At 42.0% G+C, this 25844-nt stretch overlaps 1 protein-coding gene across 1 annotated transcript; it reads right to left on the reverse strand.

Moving 5' to 3' along the window:
* Nucleotides 1–1141: 1141 nt before the first annotated feature.
* On the reverse strand, nt 1142–25609 carry LOC307190376 (xaa-Pro aminopeptidase 3-like; the record flags this gene model as incomplete). The annotated part of the gene is given in 10 exon segments (XM_079929545.1): nt 1142–1155; nt 1437–1535; nt 1867–1983; nt 3456–3588; nt 11992–12139; nt 23655–24449; nt 24804–24923; nt 24925–25132; nt 25135–25423; nt 25427–25609. Coding segments are annotated over 10 exon segments (1983 nt in total). The 5' UTR covers nt 25487–25609.
* Between the last annotated feature and the right edge of the window lie 235 nt (nt 25610–25844).

Here is a 25844-nt window from a genome sequence, read left to right on the forward strand (position 1 = left end):
CAGACGTATGTGAATAATGCTGTAGAAACCTCCAGGTACCATATCTAAGAGTGAGAGGCTTTAGAAAATGTTTACTCTCTGCACCTGTAGGCAGTGTTATATTGTTGGTCACTAGAGGGAGCTTTAGGATTCAGGGGAAAGAAGAGCCAGTGATGTAACTCCTGGAAAGCCTTGAGGCCTCTATGAGGAATTCTTCAGAAAGCTTTTGCCTTTTATAAATAGCCACTTAGATTTTTCCTTCTTTCTTCTCTTTTTTAAAATTCAGATAAATGCCTATAAAAGCAAACATGACCTCGTTTTCTGGTGACACAGATTTTTCTACTCTTAACATTTAGGATTCTTCCTTCTGACTTTTTCTCTGGTAAATTTAGTTTCTACGTAAACATAAGCGTTTTCCACAATCAATTTAAAAGTGAAAAAAAAAAAAAGGCAGAAAACAACTTTCGAGAGGGCCATAGGAAGAAAGTGCTCTTCCCTTAGCGAAAGATGATTCATTGCTCATTCCGTGACATGTGGCAATGGTGAGCAGGATAGGGAAATGCATTGTCTAACTTTGGCACGCATTAAGACCTCTGACTTTGGATTTTCTGGTGGCATTCCCTGCTGTTTTTTTTTTTTTTTTTTGCAGTACGCGGGCCTCTCACTGTTGTGGCCTCTCCCGTTGCGGAGCACAGGATCTGGACGCGCAGGCTCAGCGGCCATGGCTCAGGGGCCCAGCCGCTCTGAGGCATGTGGAATCTTCCCGGACCGGGGCACGAATTCGTGTCCCCTGCATCGGCAGGCAGACTCCCAACAACTGCGCCACCAGGGAAGCCCCCTGCCGTTTTTGTTTTTTGTTTTTTGTTTTGCGGTACGCGGGCCTCTCACCGTTGCGGCCTCTCCCGTTGCGGAGCACAGGCTGCACAGGCTCCGGACGCGCAGGCTCAGCGGCCATGGCTCACGGGCCCAGCCGCTCCACGGCATGTGGGATCTTCTCGGACCGGGGCACGAACCCTTGTCCCCTGCATCGGCAGGCGGACTCTCAACCACTGCGCCACCAGGGAAGCCCCCCCCCCGCCCCCCTGCTGTTTTTAATTGGTGTGCATTTCTCAGGCTAGGGCTAGAGAGAGAGGACTCTTACTCATTTAAAGAGGCTTGACGGTTACACCAGAAAACCTAGGATAATTTGAAGGAGGAGGTACGATAGAGTGAAAGACACTGACTTTGCATGTTAGGGAATCAGAATGTCATGGACTCACTATGTATTTGCGGGACAATTTTTGTCCCCTTTTAGGACCGCAGTTTCTCTCTCTGCTTCTGACCATCCCCCCAGCACCACACATACACACCCATGGCTGGATGGTCTTTCTTCATCAAGAATGGATCATTAGGTGACCAGACTCAGGCCGCAGGTCAGGAAAGGCAAAGTTTTGCAGGAGCACAAAACTGAGACTTACCTGATTTTCCATCCAAATTTCTTCGGAGAAAGGAGTCTTGATATTTCTCTTCCTTGCAGTTCTTTGGGTTGTATTTCAGTTCCACAGCAAAATAGATGCCTGCAGAAAACAGTGAACATTGTATTTTCTTATACATTTTCAGGGACCCCTGTAGAGACTGAACTGCTAACATCCATCAGCAAATCCGGGCAATGAAGCTGTCAAGCACTGGTCTGCCAAGTTCTCTGGACTCTAACATGTGTCCCCACAATGCTGCCTTCCTCAATTTCACATTTTAAAAATGGAGACGTCTGTGACTTATACAGGCAAGTCTTGATAATCCCTCCTGAAAAGCTCCTGTTAGGCCTAAGGTGTTTCTGCAATCAGTGGCCTTTTAGAATTGAGGAAGGAGTCTAGGAAATCCTTTCTTGGTTTAGTATATTTCTCTTACCTGGAAGCTCAAAAGCTCCCCTCCGCTGGCACATCTGCGCTCTCCTTGCAACTCTTGGCACCTCAGAAGTAACCCCGCGGGAAGGGGTTGCCTCTCTGATGACAGACAGGCAAGAGACTGCAGGTTATAAAGGGCGAAGCCTTATTATAGGCTCATTCATTGTACTTTATGAGAAACAGCTGCATTTCCTTGTCAAGGCCCTTGTGGAAGGCTTTTCTCTCCTTTCCACTGCAGTCTAATCACTAACCAAGACTAATCAGCTGATTTGGGTCAGAACAAGCCAGTGTCTCTGCCATTCCACTTTAAGCATGACGGTATCCCGTTAGTGATAGGAAATTTGCTGAAACAATGCAAACGGCTTGATCAGTGATTCCATTAGTGATTACAATCGGAGTAATTTTCTCCCCTTTTTGTTTTCCAGAGGCTGTTTTTTCTTCTTCATGCTTTCAGATGGTGAAGGTCAGAAGGTTGGCAACAGAATCACTGTTCCCTAGTTGAGGGCTTCTCAAATTTTCAGGGCAATACAAATCACCTGGACCGTGTTACAACGCAGATTCTGATTCAGCAGATCTGGAGGTTGGGGTGAGGGGAGGAGAAGCTGACGATACCAAAGCTGCTGGTCTGTGGACCACGCTGAGTAACAAGGCCCTAGTTAATTTTTATCTCTAGCTCCTGTTTCACGCTGATGAAGGATGCTTTTTCTACTCCTCAGACACTGTCAGAAATAAAGAATGAATAAGTAATGATTTCAAAGCCCAAGGGAAATCGTGAGGTCACAGATTCCATCTCCTGAATTAACAATTGTTTGGAAAGCCATGACTTTGAATTCTAATTTCTTGCAAAGCAAAATATTGAGAATAGACCCGTAGCGTGCACAAACACAGAAAACAGAATCGAAGCGATCTGATTTTTCCCATGAGATGGCAAAGCAACTGTTTATTTGAGGTTATTGTTTTTTTATTGGCAAGCATTATGCTCTGTACTTCATTTACATAGGAATCTGGTGGGCACTGCCTAAGAGTTTGTGAACTAATTTCTCTGGCTCTAAATCATATGTGTACTTCATCTTTATCCTCACTACCAGGAGCCCAGTCTAATTATTGCTTATGCAAAGGGATGACTTTTCTTCAGGTGTGAAGGAATTTCAGGTGTGTCTTAAATGTTCTCAGGAGAGCTGCTTTTAGGAATTGCTGTCCTGAGTTTTTAGACCTTCAGTTTGGCTTATTGCGTATTGCTTTGGCTCTGTTATAATTTCCACAGTTTCTGTCTTCTTGGTTAAACTGTAAGTTTGTTATAATTGGAGGCCATACCTTCTATTTTATAGGGCTGGGAAATTGGAAGGGAACTTTAAATTCATTGAGTCCCTGAATTTCTACAAGCCAGCCTCTGCTTGAAACACATTTGATGATGGGGATCTTGCTACTTTATGTCTATCCTTAGAACATTGCTGACCGTTAGGATGCCTTTCCTGATATTGGGTCAAGTCATCTCACAGTGGCTTTTGCCCACTAGCCCAGTTTTACTCATTGTGGATAATTTCTTTGTCTTGAATAGAATATGAACACAATACATATTGCTGGGCAACTGACTTGTTAAGGCCTGGGACTTGGGGGCTCTCTGTGCCTTCAGCAGTTCGTCCTGCATAAGAGTAGCCTCCAACTCCTGACTTGAGGAGTAAACTTGGGGCGAGGTCCAGAGCTGCACCGCCAGAGATCGGATGGGCTGTGGTAAAGCAGGGCAGTCACTGCTTATAAGGACTTTAGCCCACTTCATTACAGGGGCTTAAGGTTTCCTGCATTTCTTTCTTAAATGCAGCCTGACTTAAGCCTGAAATGAAACGCAGGATGAGGCTTCATGATTACTCATGAATTTTTACACAATCAGATCATTCAACAGGAATCTTAGAAATGGCTCTGATTTCCAAAATATTTATCTTTTCTGTAGTTCTCACCTAAAGCAAAGTTTTTAAACTGGCAAAGATGGACTCCAGTCTTCTCTCCCATTCCCCCCTTTCAGCACCATTCTACCCTTTTAATTTTATGCTCCATGGGTGACCTGACCCCCAAGTTTCCCCTTTGCAGTATTGTTCTAGGCCTTGGGCCATTGATTACTTTTTTCTGGCCCTTTTCCCTCATGGAACCTTACCTGTCCTCTGTCTGGGTCTCTCAGCAGCTGGTTTTCTCCAGTGCAACCCTGGCCGTTTAACAGGTTTTGGTCCCCTTAACAAATCCTTGATAATGTGTAAGATAGCTCTTGCTTTCTCTGCCTGCCTTGGTATCATAATTTCTTAATTCAGTCAAAGACATGTCTCCAAAAGGCCCTTAGGTGGTGGCTTTTTAGTGGGGAGGGTCAGGAATCATGATAAGATCACGGATGAGAAATTGGTTTGGTCTGTGGACTCCCTAACACAACTTCACATCATCCATCACCTCACTATGTGGGACTAGCTCTGTTTTCTATAAACAATAATAACAATAGCTCTTATTGCATGGGATGACTAATTATAGTTACTTACTATGTTCCAGGCACTGTGCCTACAGTTTAACAGATTTCTCATTTAATGTTCATAACAACCTTGTGATGTAGGAAGAATTATTTTCATTCTATTGATGAGCAAACTGAAGTTCAGAGGGGTTAGGCAATTTGCCTAGCATCACACAGCTACTGCATGGCAGAGATAGGGTTCAAACCGAGGTCTGTCTGACTGAGGCCCATGCTCTTAACCAAGCAGCTTCCTTTTTTCTGATCAACCAATGGAGAAGAAGCCTAAGATCAGTGAGTTTCCTCAGACAAGCCCTGCTGTGCTCACCTCGACTGTAGCCTTTCTACTTCACCTAAGTGCGAAAAAACTACCACTTTGCTCATCTCTATCTTCTCGGCTCTCACCCCTCACTTTCCTATGCTGAGAAAAGCTTCTTCTGGCTCCTGCGTGCACAAGAGTAATAAGTATTTGATATTTAATTACAAGGATTTATTATGGAACGAAAGGAGGGATACTAACACATCCCATCTGGGGCCAATTAAAAAGAACTGTGTTCCTGAGTATATGTGGTTTTTCTTTTTTCAGACGAGGAACAGTTCCAGTCAAGCTTTGGCACATGAAGCTTGGCATGGTTTAATAAGAGTCGGGTGACTGAGACATCTAATGCTATTTCTGAGAAAGCAAGATGGTGCATCCCCTTTAATGAGTGGGAAATGAAGTTGCCTACAGGGTCAGCCGTGGGCAGTTGAATTTATACCTGTGCCTGGGTTTGTTACATTTGTTAAAGAAGGGCATCCACGTGAAAGTCGCATTTTGGAACAAAGAGAATAAAAAGATGCCAAAATGCTGCTTTCAGGATAAGTGCATCAGTTTGCAAAAACTCCCAGGGTTTCCGAGAGTGGCCACCCACAGAGGAAGCACCATCTGGTTGTCATGCTGTCACAACAGGGGAGAGCAATGCTTGGGCACAGGGCAAAACAGAACGTTCCTCAGAACTGGACAGAAGACTCGTAGTTAGACTGAAGCCAGGAGGCAGCAGACCTCCCCAGGCCCAGCACAACACTGCGCTGAGTAAGGTCATAGACCCTAGGTGTATCCATACTTGTTCTGTGACACCTTAGCGATTCTGAAACAGACTTAACATATAAATCAGAAAAATATGCATCTCTAGAGGAATGGTTGCATGTTTTCAGGACATGAGGAGAAGAAATTTTTTAAGAATAATAAAAAGACATCTACATCCTTGGAAATATATTTAGCTGAGGTCCTGATCTCCATGAAAAACACTTTCCAGTCATTCATTCATTCATTCGTTCACTCATCAAATGTTTACCAAGTGTCTCCTACATGCCAGGGCCTGTGCTACGTGCTTCAGATACAGAAAGGAACAGGAGACTGTCTTGACAATCAGGAAGCTCAGAGACCAGTAGGAGAGACTCATAGAATGAAATAACTGTGGTTCAGTGTGCTTACAGGAACCCTGGGAGGGTCACTGAACTACCCTACAGGCGACCACAGACACCTCCTGGGGGAGGCATCACCTGAGCTGCACAGTCAGGAGTTATCCTCCAGAAATCTATATTTGAATAATATTCCTTTGCCATTCTAACATGAGAAGGGATGAAAAGGCTAAGTAGATGTTGTGTTGGGGGAAGAAGATGAAGGGGTGTTAAGTAAAGGATAGCAATTTCAACATTCAAATTGGAATGTTGGAGGGAGAGTGCAGGCCTTTGCAGGCTCTAGCTTTGGATGACTAAGGTTGGGATCTCAACCACTTCCTAGGTGTGGGGACCTGAGCAAATTGCTTAGCATCCTAGGGTCCAGTTGCTCATAGGGTTTCCAGGTTTCAATGAGAGAACATGTGTAAAGCATTTGCTCAGGTCTGGCTTATTTAAATGTTAATAAATGTCAATTCATTATTAATTCTGTTATTACCATCAGCGGTGTTCTTTCACTGATTACCCTTCTAAGATCCCTGAATCTCCTATTCCTGATATTGCCTCCAGGGAAAAATACAGGGACAGGAAAACATAAAACAAAGAGAAAAAAGTTAGGGTGTGAGGGTGATTATCATCCTCTTGTTCAGAGTTCGTAAAATAAAAAATCCTCCAAAGAACAGGAACATTATGCTCTTTTCTCCATCCTATCACAAATCTTGCTTTCAGCCCACTGACCTTAGATAGGCAAAAGTGTTAGTGACACACAGTTATAAAATATAATTAAGACAACATCTAGTGCTGCTGGTACTAGATAACCTAAAATCCTCCTGATGGAAAACTCCTTTTAAAAGTGCTACTTGCAGTAAATAAAGTCCCCATGGGCAAAAAAAAAAAAAAAAAAAAAAAAAAGGGGGGGGGGCGCTGTGAAAACCAAAGGAGAAAGATTATGGACTGATGCTGCGGCTACCTATAGGGATGGGAGATAGGGCTGTGGTGGGCCTGCCTGAGCTGAAGAGGTAGAACTTATCCCCCTTCCTAAAGATGGAACTGTTGGAGAGTTATACCATCACTAACGGGAGACTAGAAAAAAATCTACCTTCAGTACAGCAAGATGACAAGGAAGAGAGGCCTATCTCACATGGGGTTAGAACTTGAATTTATCAATGTGTGTGATCCTAGAATAGCCTGCCACACCTGCCCAGCTTAGAAATCATTATAAAAAGTGCCCTCAACCCAATGATATCCCAGGCAGGGATAACTTCAGAGCCCTTGGCAGAAGCAGCCATTCTGACAAGTAGATTTTAAGACAAAATGCATTATGAGAGCTAAAGAAGTTCATTTCATAATCAAACAAAAACAGTTCACCCCTTGCCCCTTGTAGGTACTTAATAATACGGCCTCAAATATATTTAATGCACAAATCAATTGACTCATAAAGAAACATTTGAAAATCTGTATGTAGTAGGTTTTTAAAAACATCTTTTAGTGATTGATAGATGAAAGAGTCAAAAATTAGTGAAGAGATTGAAGGTTTGAATAACCCAATTAATTAGCTTAATCTAGTCTACACATGTATGACTCAATAACTGCTTGCTAGCCCACAAAGGAAATCTCATCAAATACTAAAGACTTAGTAATATATAGGATATATTCTCTGACCATTCTCCAATAAAATATAAACTTGAAAACAATACCTGGAACTACTCTATACAGTTGAAGATTAGAAATAGAGAAGGAAAAGCATTTCTACAGACTATGGTAGACGCAACAGTCAGATTAGTGTAAATTATGCTGCAATAGTGCACAGACCTAGAATATCTCAAGATCTTAAAGCAATGGAGGTTTATTTCCCATATATGGTGCACTTCTAGTGTAAGCCAGTTGGGAGCTCCATTCCCGGTTTTCCTCCCTCTGAGACCCAAGCTGATGCAGCTTCTGCAACTTGGCAACTAGTTGCAGTGGTGGAGGGAAGAGTATGTGGCTTTTAAAGTTTTCTGCCCCCAAATTACACACATCACTTCCACTCATCTTATGTTGACCAAAGCATATCTATTGCTATGGCTGACTTTGGGATGGGGACCTGACCAAAAGAGGAGAACTGGATGTGTCAGTGACCAGCACTAATGATTATCACAAAGAGGAAATAAGCATGAAAATGAGGAAACATTTACACCTAAAAAATAATGAAAATGCAACGTATGAAAACTTGTGGGAGGTAGCTAAAGCAGTACTTAGCGTAAAATTTATAGCCTTAAATGATAATATTAGAAAAAGAAGACTAACAATGAAGGAGTTAACCATCCATTCAAGAAAATAAGTTATACCAAAAATAACAGAAAAAAGAAAATAATAAAGATGAAATGCATTAATGAAAGTCACAGAAAACAAAACACAATATAGAGAATTGAAAAAAATAAAACTGCTGTCTTATTGTGTGCCTCCAAAGCAAACTTGGAGATGAAGATGAGTGTGTCCTTGATCTACTACAGAAATGCAATTAGAGAAGCATATGAGGGGGTAGTGAAGGCCAGCTGGGGAAAAGAAGCTAAGCAAGGTACCATCTTAGGCCAGCTCCCACAGAAAAGAGCTTCAGCCTGATCCCACAGTGTGCTTCTGAAGTATGTATTATACTTCAGAGCTGTTCCTCTTGGTTGTAGGAGGAGGGGTTCCATATCCCCACAGCTGTCAGTTATTGGCTAAGGGTTAATTGAAGTGGATGTGAATTCCCAGACATTTTTGTCATTCTGCATAGGTGGGCAAAGTGGCTCCAGTAGCCTGAGGACAGTCCTCTGAAAAAGAGTTTTAAGCTAGCCATCGGAAGTAAAACCACTCTGAATCTGGAAGAGAAGTGACAGGACCCTAGCGAATCTGGGTGGAGCACAGTGTCCACTCCAACTGATGCTTTGAAATAAAACTAATTTATCAAAACTTTAAAAAAAGAAAGACAGGGCTTCCCTGGTGGCGCAGTGGTTGAGAGTCCGCCTGCCAATGCAGGAGACATGGGTTTGTGCCCTGGTCAGGGAAGATCCCACATGCTGCGGAGCGGCCGGGCCCGTGAGCCATGGCCGCTGAGCCTGCGCGTCCAGAGCCTCTATTCCACAAAAGGAGAGGCCACAACAGTGAGAGGTCCGCATAAGGCAAAAAAAAAAAAAAAAAGACAGCATTCACAAACAATATTAGAAACGAAAAAGGAGTCATAACTACAGACATCATAAAGATAAAAAGAAGATATTAGGCCCATAAATTTGAAAAGACAGAAATGATCACCGTCTTAAAAAAATATGACATCAACACTCTCTCAAGAAGAAACGGAAACAAGAGTATGAACTTCACCACTAGAGAAATGGAATCAGTTGTTAAAAGTTAACCCCCTAACCCTCCATAGGACCAGATGAGTTTGGTTAATCACTGAAGGAACAGCTAACTGCATGCTGATGACAATTTTATCAAAGAATAGAAGGGAAGGGAACATTTTTCAACTCAGAGAGTATAAGAAAGGAAGATTATAAACCAGCCATATTTATAAATACATGTGCCTAAGTAAGCAAAATACTAGAATATTAATGGACATATTAAAATAAAGTTGGATTTATCATAGGAATGGAAAGATGAGTTGACATTAAAAAGATGAAAGGAGAAAAACATGTGATTGTCTCAACAGAGTTTGATAAAATTCAATACCTATTCATGATTAAAAATGGTCAGCCAACTATTAGCAAAATAGGAATAGAAGGAAACTTGCTCAATTAATGAGGGCATCTACTAAAAACCTACAGCAAATATTTTTAAGGATGACATGTTAAAATCTTTTTCTTTAAAATCAGGGATAAGACAAAGACTCTTTCTGTCAATAGAAAAAAGAAAAGGCAACAGAATGGAGAAACATACCATGTTCATTGATGGAAGGACAGTATCAAGAAGATACCAATTCTCCCAAATTAACTTGCAAATTACAGCAAAAACCTCAACAGAGTTTTTCCTGAAACTTAATCAAGTGTTCCTAAAATTGAAAGAAAAGGGCAAAGTTCAGTATCAAAAAAGAATAGACAAATGTGTGGGGAGGGTGTTGGAATTCTTCTGCCAGATATAAACTTACTATAAAGCTGTAGTAATTAAGATTGTGTGGTGTCATGACAGGAATAGTCAGAACGAAGCCCAGAAGCCAACCGACACAAGATATGTAAACTTGACATATGAGGAATGTGACATTACTGATGTGGAAAGGATGGTGGTACTGGGAATAAGTGATACTAGGAAAATTGGTTATCCATTTGGAAGAAAATATATTTGATTCCTACCACACATCTTCATCCAAAATAAATTCCTGATAGGGGACTTCCATGGTGGCATGATGGTTAAGAATCCACCTGCCAATGCAGGGGACATGGGTTTGAGCCCTGGTCTGGGAAGATCCCACATGCCACGGAGCAACTAAGCCCGTGCGCCACAACTACTGAGTCAGTGTGCCACAACTACTGAAGCCTGTGCACCTAGAGGCCGTGCTCTGCAACAAGAGAAGCCACCACAATGAGGAGCCCACACACCGCAACCAAGAGTAGCCTCCACTCACCGCAACTAGCGAAAACCTGCCGCAGCAACGAAGACCCAATGCAGCCAAAAATAAATAAAATTTAAAAATCCCAATAAATTATAAACCTAAATATGACAATTGAATATTGGAACTTTGCAGAAGAAAATACAGGATAAATATTTTTATGATTTGGGGGATTTTTTAATTCTTAAACAATGTTTTGACTTTTTGATCCCTAAAACAAGAGAAAGAATAGATGATAAGATTGATAAATATAACTCCATTAAAATAAAAATAGAACTTCTGGCAATCACTGTTTGTGAGGATTAAATATATTAATAAGAAAAGTAGTTAAGTTTTACCGTGTACCTGAACACGTAGTAAGCACTGCAAATTATTTGTAGTATTACTTGTTTTATAGGGTATTTCCCCTCACAATAATTAGAATAAAGCTAGTTTTACCATGTATTTTTCTTTCTCTTTAAGACACACATCTTCTGGATATGCAGCAAATGATGTAACTAAAGGAAGAGAATATTACCCGAAAAACTATATGAGAACGTGTATTTCATTCTTAGGCAAGCTTGGCGATTGTTACTATTTTTTGTTTGTTTTTTTGTTTGTTTTTTGCGGTACGCGGGCCTCTCACCGTCGCGGCCCCTCCCGCTGCGGAACACAGGCTCCAGACGCGCAGGCTCAGCGGCCATGGCTCACGGGACCAGCCGCTCCGCGGCATGAACCCGTGTCCCCTGCATCGGCAGGCGGACTCGCAACCACTGCGCCACCAGGGAAGCCCTTGCCGATTGTTTTAATCTCTTCCATGGGAACCAGTCTTTATTTGCGTGAACTCTGTAACTTGTGGTCTTTTCTTGGTAATGTTAATGTCCAGCGAATTCCTCCCAGTAACTTGTTTTGTGTGCCCAGATTACAGCTACTGGGAATGTAAGTATTGGCAGCCCCCTAGCCGGCCTTACTACTGGGGCCCAAACTGGTTAGTGTGGAATCCAGGAGCCTTCTGTGTATTCACTTTTGACCCTGAGTCATCATTTTACTTTTCCATCTGGGCGCTTCCACATTTATCTCTTGCAGGCTGCTGAAATCAACAAGTGAACTTGCATTCCTGCTTGTACCTTAGCCTGCACCAAAATATTGCTATAATCAGAAGAGAAACATTTGTAGAAGCTCTAGGAGTCTTAGATATTAATCATTTGACAGATAAAAATCAGGAGATCCTGGGCTTATGTTGATTACAGAGGTGAAGTGGTCTTCTTTTAAAAAAAAAAGTCATTCCTCAAAATGATATTATTTCTGGCCCCTTGGCCGAGTCCAAGTTTCAAAAGGCAATCTTTCTAAATCCAAGTTCTTTCGCACTACAAATAAACTAGTATTACCACGCACCCCGTAAGCAGCAGCAAGAGCTGTTTTTGCTTCAACCCATAGCACAGTTCAGAAGGTCAGACGTGACCACAGTATCTCCTGTTATTTCAGGGCTCACATGTGTTTGCCTTGGCACCATTTCCCTGGCATTTGGTTTCTGTTATTTTTCCATGGGTTTGGCTTGCAGGAATCAAAGAAGCATATTTTTGACAATAAGCGAAGTCCGGACAGATGAAGTATTCTGAACTGGTGGTGACTGGACCCAGTGGGAGGCAATACATGCCTCCACCACTTACATCCAGTAGCGTGGCCCTGACCCTGCATATGGTGAATGCAAGTGATGGAGAAGGTGGAGGGCTGCCCCGCTCTGCAGGGCTGGCCAGAGCCTCATCCTTGCTCCCCAGCCAGACTCCAGTGATGCTCAGCTGTCTCCATTCAGGGTACCTATTGAGGCCAAAGCTAAACACTCAGCAGAGTGGAGGGCCTCCCTCGATGAACCGTTGTCCATTTTAGCCTCAGTGACAGCTGACTGTTGTCAGCGGGAAGATACTCAGATTGGCCCATTGCTGTGGCTTGGTTTAGCTGCTGCTGGGAGCTCTCTGCAGAATGTGTGTCTGGGAAATAGGCAATCGCGCTGTATAAAACACAGTTAAGATCACCGCCGTGGGGTTAAACTAACAGCGGAACCCTCCGGGCCAGATTTTATCCGCCTGTAGGTGCCATGGAGTAGAAGAGGAAGTAGGCGGGGTGGGAAGGGTTGGAGCGTAGTACAGTGGTTCCCAAGCTTGTCTGCACAGGGGGGTCACCTGGGGAGTTTCAAAAACTATCCATACCTGTGTTCCACCTCAAGAGGTTGTGATTCAATTGGTCTGCAGAGGCATCTGGACTCTGGCAATTTTAAAAGGGCCTCAGGTGGCGAAGATCTCAAATTTTGAAGTTGCACAGCCCTGGTTTGTGTCCCAACGCCAACATTTAAGGGCGATGTGACTTTGACCAAGCCATAAAACCTTCTGAATCTCAGCCCTCTCATTTTCAGTATGGGGGGTGATCTTTTCTCCCTTATGTGGTTGTCATGGAGAGTGAGTATAAACATGTTATGTTTTTAATCCTAAAAATGTTGCATCAGTAGAGTCATCGAGCTGTGCCGTTTCCTAGGCCATATGGTGGAGTTGTCAATAGTTTGGGCTTTGAGTCATACTGGCCTGGGTTTGAATCCTGGCTCCACTGTTTGACCTTGGGCAAATGTCTTTTTTTGTTTTTTAATTTATCTTTTGGCTGCACCGCAGGGTATGTGGGATCTTAGTTCCCAGACCAGGGATTGAACCCGTGCCCTGTGGGTTGACAGTGTGGAGTCTTAACCACTGGACTGCCGGGGAATTCCTGGGTGAATGTTTTTATCCCTAAATCTTCACTCCCCTTGTTGATAAAATGGGGATTTGTTCTTACCTTATAGAGTTGATATGAGGATTAATGACAGATACACTTAGCATTTACGTAGGACAATATGAAATTACTATTTTGTAGCTTTAAAGAGGTAGAATACCAGCATTTTCATGTGTTTAACCTAATATTGAGTTTTCAGAAACGTTAGTATTAGTAACTAGTATTATTACTATTAATCAATATGACCTGGAGGGAATTACTTTACTTCAGAGTGTCTCAGTTTCCCCATCCGTAAAATGGACACATTAAGATTTTGCCTTCTTCATAGAATTGCTATAAGTTTTCAGTGAGATGACGTTTGTGAAATCACTTTGAAGGTTATAAAATATGAGGAAATCATGATAACAAAAACATTCTTAGAAGCTGGGCATCTCATGTATATAATGACAAATATTTATTCTGGGAAAGTTACAGGGGTATGTCTGCACAATAAGAAACTTGGGAAGGGAATTGAGTCACATAGAGAAACTTGTCCTTTGGGATTCAGACAGAAAATTACTTTTTAAATCCTACTCCAAGTTCACTACCACTCCAGCATCATGGAGAACAGAGAACAGTGAATCCCATGGCTCCCACCACAGGCAAACTTGTGTTATTGTTGAGGAGATGTGTCGCACTATCTGGGTAAGAATAACTAAACTTACATGATACCTACCACAAGCCCGTCTCTGCTAAAGTTCCTTACACGCGTGCTCTCATTTCATTCTTGGCGAGATCCCAATTTTTCACAGGGGAGGAAATGGAGGCACAGAGAGATTAAATAACATGTCCAAAGTCACACAGACATAATAATAAAAGACATTCGAGAAATGGTGATTGTGAGAAACATTTGTGGCGATGAATACGTTCAAAATCATAACAGATTATAACAAATAGCAAAATATTTTATCTACAGCTCTTTTGTGCTTTTCTACCCCTCACTTTTAATATAGACCTTTTAACGAGGGCCTAAACATTCCTTGCAGAAAATGTCTCATGGCTTATGCTGAGGACAGTTTGCCCATGGTTTTTGGTTCTTGACCTCATTTTCATCCCTGACACTTTGGGTGGCCTTGGGTGGGAAAAATAACTTCCCCATGTCTGTAGTTTCTCCACCTATAACATGGGTCTAATAATGCCTCCCTTGAAAGCATGTTGTGGAGACTAATTATCATAATGTCGTTTTTTTGTGTGCAGACTGGAAACCCAAAGGGCCACCCAGACTTCAGCCCTGTGGTAAAATCTTGGCTTCTCTTGGACAGAGACAAGAGTATTGCTTCTTGGTGGGCTCCCAAACCCTCCTGCTGTCTTCTCTTTGTGAAGGGCAGTGCCCAGTCTTCTTAACACACGGCATTACTTGCAGTAAGTTGCCATCCATACCCTGTGGTCAACGGGTAAGTGTTACCGCTTATTACAAAGTTATGTGAGAGACACTTCCCACTAGTGTGGGTCACAAAGGCCGTGACAATGTCACTTGATGTGATCGGGACCCAGTGGGGAGAATCCTGTTCCACAGAGCGAACACGCAGGACTGACTTTCTTTCAGGGCAGAAACACTGGCTCCTGTGGTGCACAGTCTAGGAGCATAGGTGTCACTTGTGAGCTTGTCAGAAACGCAGAATCTCAGGCCTGACTCCAAGACTACTGCCTCGGATTCTGCATTCTAACAAAATTCACAGGTGTTTGGAAGGCTCATTAAAGCTTGAGAAGCATATCTCCTCTTGGAACTGTAACAGCGATGACGCGCTTTGTGGTGGAGCTGGGAATCCATGCAGTCAAGGTTTATCGGGCTCCAAAGCCTGTGTTCTATCCTCTCCTCTGCTCTGCTTCCTCTCAAGGGATGCAGATAGGGTTTGATTTCTTGCTGAAATGCCTTTGGCCTTCCAGGAAAACATCTGACCATGGCTACTACAGTGCAGTACGTACTCCTCAGTTCGGGAAACTCCTGGATGAAAGCAGCTTTACCACAGTGTTTATAATTTTGTTACATTTGTGATTGGCTGTCTTTTTTTTTTTTTAAAAAAAGAAAAAAGCTCAAGATATTTCCTTGCCTGAGAAAAAAAGTGAGAAATCAAGGTGGGGTGGAGGAGAGAGGTGGGAAGTAGAGAAAGAAAAGAGAGAAGAAAAAAAGAGGAGAAAGGAAAGAAAAAGTATGCATTTGAGGAAACCCAATGTTTCAGGCTACAGTTATCCATCCTGGCTGTGGGAGTGAATACATTGTTTGTTAAACTTTAAGGGCTGATGTTTTAATTAGAAAATTAAAAAAAAAATGAGGATCTTTATTTAAATAACTGATCAGTATCAGTGAAAGAGTATGCCAAAACAATTTATTCCTTTTTTTTCCACTCCCCTTTGAACTTATTTTTAGACTATTAAAATGATCAAACCAGCATGAAGTACCTAATAAATCTTCATATAATTATGACTTGATTTTGATTGCCATTCTCATGAAGCTGTACATAACTGTGACATTTATTCCTTTTTTAAGATAACTTATGCTATAGCCAGAATGATCTTTGAAAAGTGCAGATTTGAACTGATGAATTACTTTATCTAGATATTTGATCATCAATGACTGTTATTATAAAAAGACAAACAACCAGGAATTATATCCTTTCCACTGGAAGTACACAGCACCACCCAAGAAATATTCTTACCAAAAGACAGGAGCTGAATTTCATCAAGATTCTGTATCTAATTACCAAGGTACAGGTAATACAGAGGTCATATAACTGTCACCTGGTCCTTTTGGAATGCTTACTCTTGGGTCAGTCTGTCTTGGAATCCAGCTGCCATGCATCGAGAAGCTCCAGTCACATGGAAAATCTACTCATAGTCACTTTGGTTGACAGCCCCAGCTGAGCTCCCAGCTGGTAGCTGTCATTAGCTGTCAACATGTGAACATCCAGACATCTTGGACATCCAGTTGACACATGACTACAACTGCATGAGAGACCCCCAATGTGGACTACTCAACTGATCCCTGTTAACCCAGAGAACCAAGAGAATTCATAATAACTGCTTTGAGGCACTAAGTTTTGGAATGATTTGTTAAGTAGTATTAGGGACTGAATGTCCCCCCCTGCCCAAATTCATATGTTGAAGCCCTAACCTCCAATGTGATGGTATTAGGAGGTGGGGCCTTTGAGCTATAATTAGGTTGAGATGAGGTCATGAAGGTGTGGTCCCCATGAAGGAACTGGTGTTCTCATAAGAAGGAGAAGAGAAACAACAAGGTCCTACTGTACAGCACAAGGAACTATATTCAATATCCTGTGATAAGCCATAATGGAAAAAAATATTAAAAAAAAAATATATATATAATCTGAATCACTTTGCTGTATAGCAGAAATTAACACAACATTGTAAATCAACTATGTTTCAATTAATAAAAAAAAAGAAGAGGAAGAGAGAGTAGAGCTCCTTCTCTCTCTCTGCCATGTGAAGACACAACAAGAAGGTGGCTGCACAAGCCAGAAGGTAGGTTCTCACCAGGAACCGAATTTGCTGATACCTTGATCTTGGCCTTCCCAGCCTCCAGAATTTTGAGAAATAAATGTCTGCTTTAACATCTAGCCTATGGTACTTTGTTATAGCAGCCCAAGCTGATTAAGGCAAATACCAATAAGATCAGTAAGCAGTGCTCCATTGGCTGTGGAAGATGAGACAAAGTGAAGAAACTAAGATCATCCAAGGTTTTGGTCTTAAGAGAGTGTGTGCTAGTTCTGTGAAAATGCCAGTGGTAGTTTGATGGGGATTGCATTGAATCTGTAGATAGCTTTGGGTAGTAGAGTCATTTTCACAATGTTGATTCCTCCAATCCAAGAACATGGCATATCTCTCCATCTATTTGTATCATCTTTAATTTCTTTCATCAGTGTTTTATAATTTTCTGCATACAGGTCTTTTGTCTCCTTAGGTAGGTTTATTCCTAGGTATTTTATTCTTTTTGTTGCAATGGTAAATAGGAGTGTTTTCTTAATTTCACTTTCAGATTTTTCATCATTAGTGTATAGGAATGCAAGAGATTTCTGTGCATTAATTTTGTATCCTGCTACATTACCAAATTCATTGATTAGCTCTAGTAGTTTCTGGTAGCATCTTTAGGATTCTCTATGTATAGTATCATGTCATCTACAAACAGTGACAGCTTTACTTCTTTTCTGATTTGGATTCTGTTTATTTCTTTTTCTTCTCTGATTGCTGTGGCTAAAACTTCCAAAACTATGTTGAATAAGAGTGGTGAGAGTGGGCAACCTTGTCTTGTTCCTGATCTTAGTGGAAATGGTTTCCGTTTTTCACCACTGAGGACGATGTTTGCTGTAGGTTTGTCATATATGGCCTTTATTATGTTGAGGTAGGTTCCCTGTATGCCTACTTTCTGGAGGGTTTTTATCATAAAAGGTGTTGAATTTTGTCAAAAGCTTTCTCTGCATCTATTGAGATGATCATATTGTTTTTCTCCTTCAATTTGTTAATATGGTGTATCACATTGATTGATTTGCATTTTTTGAAGAATCCTTGCAAAAAATTTCACAATTTGTATGGAAACACAAAAGACCCCGAATAGCTGAAGCAATCTTGAGAAAGAAAAATGGAGCTGGAGGAATCAGGCTCCTGGACTTCAGACTATACTACAAAGCTACAGTAATCAAGGCAGTATGGTACTGGCACAAAAACAGAAATACAGATCAATGGAATAGGATAGAAAGCCCAGAGATAAACCCACGCACATACAGTCACCTTATCTTTGATAAAGGAGGCAAAAATATACAATGGAGAAAAGACAGCCTGTTCAAAAAGTGGTGCTGGAAAAATTGGACAGCTACATGTAAAAGAACAAAATTAGAACTCTCCCTAACACCATACACAAAAATAAACTCAAAATGGATTAAAGACCTAAATGTAAGGCCAGACACTATCAAACTCTTAGAGGAAAACATAGGCAGAACTCTCTATGACATAAATCACAGCAAGATCCTTTTTGACCCACCTCCTAGAGAAACGGAAATAAAACCAAAAATAAACAAATGGGACCTAATGAAACTTAAAAGCTTTTGCACAGCAAAGGAAACCATAAACAAGACGAAAAGACAACCCTCAGAATGGGAGAAAATATTTGCAAACGAAGCAACTGACAAAGGATTAATCTCCAAAATTTACAAGCAGCCCATGCAGCTCAATATCAAAAAAACAAATAACCCATTCCAAAAATGGGCAGAAGACCTAAATAGACATTTCTGCAAAGAAGATATACAGATTGCCAACAAACACATAAAAGAATGCTCAACATCATTAATCATTAGAGAAATGCAAATCAAAACTACAATGCAATATCACCTCACACCAGTCAGAATGGCCATCATCAAAAAGTCTAGAAACAATAAATGCTGGAGAGGGTGTGGAGAAAAGGGAACCCTCATACACTGTTAGTGGAAATGTAACTTGATACAGCCACTGTGGAGAACAGCATGGAGGTTCCTTAAAAAATGAAAAATAGAACTACCATACGACCCAGCAATCCCACTACTGGGCATATACCCTGAGAAAACCATAATTAAAAAAGAGTCATGTACCAAAATGTTCATTGCAGCTCTATTTACAATGGCCAGGACATGGAAGCAATCTAAGTGTCCATTGACAGATGAATGGATAAAGAAGACGTGGCACATATATATGATGGAATATTACTCAGACATGAAAAGAAACGAAATTGAGTTATTTGTAGTGAGGTGGATGGACCTAGAGTCTGTCATACAGAGTGAAGTAAGTCTGAAAGAGAAAAACAAATACCGTATGCTAACACATATATATGGAATCTAAAAAAAAAAAAATGATCATGAAGGACCTAGAGGCAAGACGGGAATAAAGACACAGACCTACTAGAGAATGGACTTGAGGACACGGGGAGGGGGAAGGGTAAGCTGGGATGAAGTGAGAGAGTGGCATGGACATATATATACTACCAAATGTAAAATAGCTAGTGGGAAGCAGCCGCATAGCACAGGGAGATCAGCTCGGTGCTTTGTGACCGCCTGGAGGGGTGGGATAGGGAAGGTGGGAGGGAGGGAGACGCAAGCGGGAAGAGATATGGGAACATATGTATATATATAACTGATTCATTTTGTTATACAGCAGAAACTAACACACCATTGTAAAGCAATTATACTCCAATAAAAATGTTAAAAAAAGATTTAAAAAAAAAAAGAGTGTGTGGCCCATGGTTCTGCCCACAAAACTGGGAAGACTAGGAGGAGGGGCAGGAGGAAATAAATGTTTTTCATGATTATCCTAATATTATATATTAATTTTATAATTAATAGATAATAAAAATCACTTGAATACTACCACATAGACATAACCACTCCCTTTATTTATTGTAGTCCCCGTTAGCATTGTTTGTTCTTTGTTTCTTACAGAATTGCCAGAACAATTTTCCCCCAACTATCCTAAAACATACCAATCTGGCAACCTTTTTGGAGAGGATTTATTCAACTCAAGATCTTGGACAGAAAAAATCTAACATGATCCTCTACCGGTAACTCTGGCTTCCTTCTGTAAAATTTCAAATAAAAATAAATGAAATAAATGTTGCTGTTGGGAATTATTTGTTTTGGAAAAACAGCTTACTGTTTCCACCAGGGCTAAGTCTTCAGGGAAATCCTGGACATTCATCCCTGTGACAGAATTCCTGGCCTGTGACTCAAGGGGCAGATGAGGTTATGTTTTCAGTGCTTACAAGAAACTAAATTCACTGGGTAATTACTTGTCTACACAGTCCAAATGGAAAGAGTTAAATGCACTTGGAGACACTCAGGGAAGTGGTATGAATCTCTGGTGTGTTATGGTCTATTTATTCCTTCATTTATTATTTTATTCTTCAGGAAGTATTTATTTTATTTATTTTTTTACATTGTTTTATAGTTTACTTTTAAAATGACAGTAAAAAACGGCGTTCCCTTGTTGGGGAATGACATATCTACTTTCAGTCAATAGGGACTTAAAAAGTAACAGCATTTTGTCAGAATTGAACTTACATAATTGCACAAAAGTCATACAAAGCATTAAGAAATGCTCACAAAGACTGCAGTTCTCTCAGCTTCTCATGAAGCACACCCCAAGAGACCTTGGTTTCAGTGGGGACCCCTGATCTGCATAATACTGATGCTAACCCCAAGTTCCCCAGTGACACAAAAGCAGAGGTGAGAGGAGCCAGGAAGACACATGTGCTTTGGGACAGTGGAATTCTGCCCTACAATTAGGGTTTAATGATGTATTCACCTTCTCATATTAGGATTAGTAAACAATTCAGCTGGAAGTATATTTGTCCAGGCTTAAAACTTAACCCTATCAGCTTAAGTTTTGGGATACAGATCCCACTTCAGGAAACTAAAATTAAAAAAAACAAACAAAACTAAACAAAAAACACACCATAAAAACCTCTTCCAAGCAAGAGGTTGCTTGGAAACCTCTTGGGCCACCATCCTGGGCCCTCACTTAGTTTCTAACATACACACACCAAGAAGTTACCTTATCATTGATCATATGCCAGTTGAGGGATGGTAGACAGAGTCTCACTCAAATCCCAACTCCTGTTTTATGGACAGCGGTTACTGGAAACCTGTGTTACAAAGGACTCTGAGGTCACAGCTGGAACTGGTGGGACAGCCCCTATGCTGTACTTATGTGACATGGACACAGGACAGGGAGAGGCACTCATACATCGTATTTGCAATCTTTCTATTATTAAGAAAGCTAAGGAGGATGTTGGTTATGTATGTTTTGAAAAACATAACAAAGCCCAATTTTTCTATTTTAATGAGTTGCAATGTCTTTATCTGGGGATTTAACTTATTTTATGGATCTTAAACCCAATTAAGATATAATGTCTATAGTAGGAGTTTTCCTTTTCTGACCTTACAAAAATTAATTAAAAAGATAACAATATTTTGAAAGAAGACACACAAAGAGAACTTTAAGTCACCATGAGAAGTACCTTCCTAACTTGGGTATGACTATGAGAAGAGGAGAGTTATTATTCTATTTCTACTGCTGTGTTTCAAATAAAAAGCCCAGTCCCAGTTTAATTATAGAGAAAAATAACAATTCCTGAAGTAAAACCGTAAAAGTATGTGGCAGAGGCCATCTAGATATACTTCTTTCCTTTAGATTATTGTTAATATTATTGTTAATATTTCAGCTGTATCTCTTCAATTCAGGGAGAAAAATTCCAATGTAACATTTGAAGCATTTTTTTAAAAATTAAGGTTTTCATTAGAAGAGCTTGGTGTATATATGAAGTATTTATTATACTGAAACATGGAGGGAAATGTGCAGCATGTCTGTGGTAAGGCTAAGAATGAACAAGATTCCAGCACTGTGCACAATTATCTGCTCAACCAATCCTGAATAGGTCAGACAGTCCCTAAACCACTGCTCTGAGACGCTCTCTGTGTCATTTCTTTTTTTTTTTTTTTTTTTTTTCCGGTACGCGGGCCTCTCACTGTTGCGGCCTCTCCCATTGCGGAGCACAGGCTCCGGACGCGCAGGTTCAGCGGCCGTGGCTCAAGGGCCCAGCCACTCCGCGGCATGTGGGATCTTCCCGGACCGGGACACGAACCCGTGTCCCCTGCATCGGCAGGCGGACTCTCAACCACTGCGCCACCAGGGAAGCCCGCTGTGTCAGTTCTTGAAGGTCCTGATCGTCTGATGCAAATGTTAGCTGCTGTGGTTAATCGGGGACTCAAAGGACAATATGCCTGGGTCAGGGACTATAAATCACTAGAAAAATTCCACAACGGTCATTCTACGTGTGACTTGCAACACCTGTAGAACTCGCCAGGAATCCAGCCAGAAGTCTGCTTCATGTCCAAGTAGGCTGCTATTCATAAGAGCCACCTAAGCTTTTAGCTAGAAAGTTGAAGACTACAGAAAATGATTTATAGGAAGAAAAGGAAATTCCTTATTCCAGGATTGTAAGTGAACAAAGGAAACCCAATTCCAGAAACAGGTTGTTGAGGCCACAGAGGCCGAGGGAGTGAGAAGCCAGAGTTGTGGGTTTCTTTTCAGTCCCCTCTTAGAAAGTAACAAGCACAGGACGGAAAAGTTGGAGGTGGGTGAGGAGAGCAGGCGCAGGGGCGATGACTCCAGCTGCGCAGCCATGCATTCCCACAGCTGCTGAGCAAGCCAAGCATTGGTGCGTGAGCACTGTCAGGACACAATTTGTATCACTTTGGTTGCTAACATTATCTTTGTCTCCCGATGAAGTCACTGCCTGTCTGCTTTGGGCTCTGTACCTTGGGTTTCTCCGACAAGACGGGCAAACCTCTAGCACTGCAAGGAGTGTTAATCTCCTAGCCCGTTCTTCCCTAAAGCAAATATTTTCTTAAACATTTTCGAATTTAGGGCTTCCCCTTATGACAGAAGCTCCCAAATAACCTATTTGCAGCAGTCTCGCCCTGTTTACTTTGCAAAGTGAGTTTTATATAATTGCATCCAGTGCTGTGTTGAGGGAAACATGAGTCTTTACCATTGTCCTTCCAGTGCTAATGTCCAAGGAAGGAAAGGATCACAGGGTGTTTACAGGTACTGGGTGGGTTGCATATTTTGTTTTTATCGGCACTAAAGGAAATCACAGAATAATAACCGGGGTGTCTGTCTGAATACGAGCTGCCATTCCTCTGACTTTAATAGGGTAAGTAGAGGACCTGCCCTTGGCCAGGGAAGCAGCTTCAAGGGTGTGCTCTGAGGGTCAATGCATTAAGAATCTATGAAGAAAGCATGGATGTCTGGGAAAGGAATCATCTTTAGATTGAGAACAGATGGATGGAGGTCTGGATCTATAGCAGACACAGATATACTTTTCTTTCTTTCATTTCCTTCCTTATCAAGAATCTAAACACCTTCCAGGTCCCAGGCAACCAAATACTAAGAAAGGCTCAAAAATGTTTTGTTCAATAGCTAGTGTTGCTGGAATCTGGACTGTGGCTGAATGGTGTGACTGTAGGACACCAATGCCCTGAAGGCTCACGTGGCTCCAGTAGGTATGTGGGCTCCTGGATAGGTAGGCAGGTGTCATAGAAGGTACGTACTGGCCACCCACAATCACTGATGCGTGGTTTTCAGTGCAGGCAAAGACCTTGGTGATTGGCTCAAAATATATAAGCATTACCCAAAAATCTTATGATATTAGGTGGATCTCAGGAAAAGTGCAGAAGGGGAAGGACCTGGAGAGAATTTATCCATGTGTTAAGTGGAATGCATGGACATATGTAACCAAGATCTTTCTTTACATCTTAAAACTAAACTTGTCTGAGTCATTAATTCTACAGAATTAATGTTACTAAAGTTGTAGTAATACACAATCCAGACATTCATTTTCCCAGATTTCTAGCTACATAAAACAAAAAAGACCACATACACAATTTCATACACTCATACAGCGCTGCACTCCCCAGTGGAACACGTATATAAATGTCCACACAGAGACCCCCAGAAAGCACACGTGCACAGAGGCCAACGTCCACCCCTCCTGAACCGGATATGCATGTGGGTTGCAATGAAGGTCAAGGCCCTACTGCATATCTGTTCGATGTCATTCATCTCTTTGGGACAATCTGCAGAAAGGATGAGAGGTGAGTCCTCAGTTACCACTACATCATCCTCAATCCATACACCAAGACCACGGAACTTCTCAGGGTCATCTTTGTCATCCTCCGGAATATAAATACCTGCCTCCACTGTGATTACCATACCAGGCTGCAGAGGGAGGGAGCAGGGCATGTCTGGGCTGCTGTGGACCTCCATCCCGAGGCAATGGCCAACATGATGCAGGCAGTATTTTCGAGCAGCCTTGAAGGCGTTATTTTCCTTAATGTTCTTCATGATCCCCAACTCTTTAAGCTTCTGTCCTATCAGTGTTAGCGTCATGCTGTAGACGTTATCCAAGCTTGTTCCAGGGGAGCAGAGAGTCAGAAAATCTCTCTGGACTTCTGCAACAGCTTCATAGAGTTCTGCCTGAGGTGCCGTGAACCTGCCATTGACAGGCCAGGTACGAGTGATGTCACTCACATAGCAAGAAGACTCACAACCTCCATCCAGCAGAACCATTTCCCCATCCTCGATGCGTTGATTGTTCTTCACATAGTGCAGAGTGTTTGACCCATTACCTCCAGCAACCAGAGGTGGGTAGGCTAAGACGTCTGCACCACGGGCCCGGCATTCAAATTCAAACTTAGCATAAAGGAAGCCTTCCTCTACAGGGGCTTTACTGGCAAACATGATCTCTATGAAAGCCTGTGATGTCAGCTTCCCAGTAATCTGCATTTGTTCAATTTCTGCAGGAGATTTTTTTGGGGGGGCATTCATATATATATATATTTGACATCTTTATTGGAGTATAATTGCTTTACAATGGCGTGTTAGTTTCTGCTGTATAACAAAGTGAATCAGCTATACATAAACATATGTCCCCATATCTCCTCCCTCTTGTGTCTCCCTCCCTCCCACCCTCCCTATCCCACCCCTCTAGGTGGTCACAAAGCACCGAGCTGATCTCCCTTGCTATGTGCCTGCTTCCCACTAGCTATCTATTTTACATTTGGTAGTGTATATATGTCCATGCCGCTCTCTCACTACGTCCCAGCTTACCTCTCCCCCTCGCCGTGTCCTCAAGTCCATGCTCTACGTCTCTGCAGGAGGTTTGATCAGCCTGAGACGCTGTACCAGCTGCTGCACAGCCCGAACCTTGTTCTTGCTCCTGGCTTTGACCTCTGCCAACTGCTTCATGTAGTCACAGTGGAGCTGTGTGAGCCGGCCTCATCCAGTCATACCACAGTGTACGTGTCTCAGCTTTCAGTTTCGGTCCAACATGTTGAAATTCTTCCAGCGTATAGGCTTCGTCCCCTCCAGTTAGAGCTGTTTCTCCATTGGTACCAGATCGGGGGCCATCCCAAAGTTCTTGGCTGGGATCTCTCTGAGGCACAAACAGCATGGCCTTGTGTGCTGGTAACTGATGGCGGGGAGGCTTTGAAGGACCAGAATGCTATCAGACTCTTGGAATTCACACAGGTACAGGAAATCGTTGTCTTGGTGGAAAGTATAGTGGATATCATTGCTCATATAGTATGTAGGGTTGGACAGCAGTACCACTGTGTGGTCTGTACCACTCTGCCCTTGTGCTTCCTTGTAGATCAGAGCTATTAGTTTGTGTCTACGAAGTGCATATTCCACCTGGAATAGTCCTGGCGTCACCTCCCCTGGTCTGAGGAGGTGTGGGTGTGTAAAGGGCCTGGGCTGGCCTAAGTATCAGTTTGGAATCCTCCTCTCTCGGATGGGCTGCAGGGAGTGCCTTCGCTGTGAACATGACATGCATCTGGAGAGGCTGCGGACGCTTGCTACTGCGGGAACAAGCTTAGTTGCTGAGAGTAGTCAAGGCATTACTGCCCTGCTTGCGCTTCAGGAAGGAAACACGGAAAACTCAGGAAATATTTATTGAGCACCTACCATATACCAGGTCCTGAGGTAAGTGCCAGGGATCCAATGGTAAGCAAAATGGTCATTAATTCCCCAATTTGTTCAGTGAGGGGGGCAAATCATTAAGCAAATAGTTTCACAAATACATATATAAAAGCCATGATGAAAAGTCCATCAGTGAGTAGCTATTAAATGCTTACTGTATACTCATCCTTGTGCTTGGTGCTGTGGGAACTACCAAGAGGGCTTAGAT

Source organism: Stenella coeruleoalba (genome assembly GCF_951394435.1).
Source record: "Stenella coeruleoalba genome assembly, chromosome: 8".
NCBI classification, from domain to species: domain Eukaryota; kingdom Metazoa; phylum Chordata; class Mammalia; order Artiodactyla; family Delphinidae; genus Stenella; species Stenella coeruleoalba.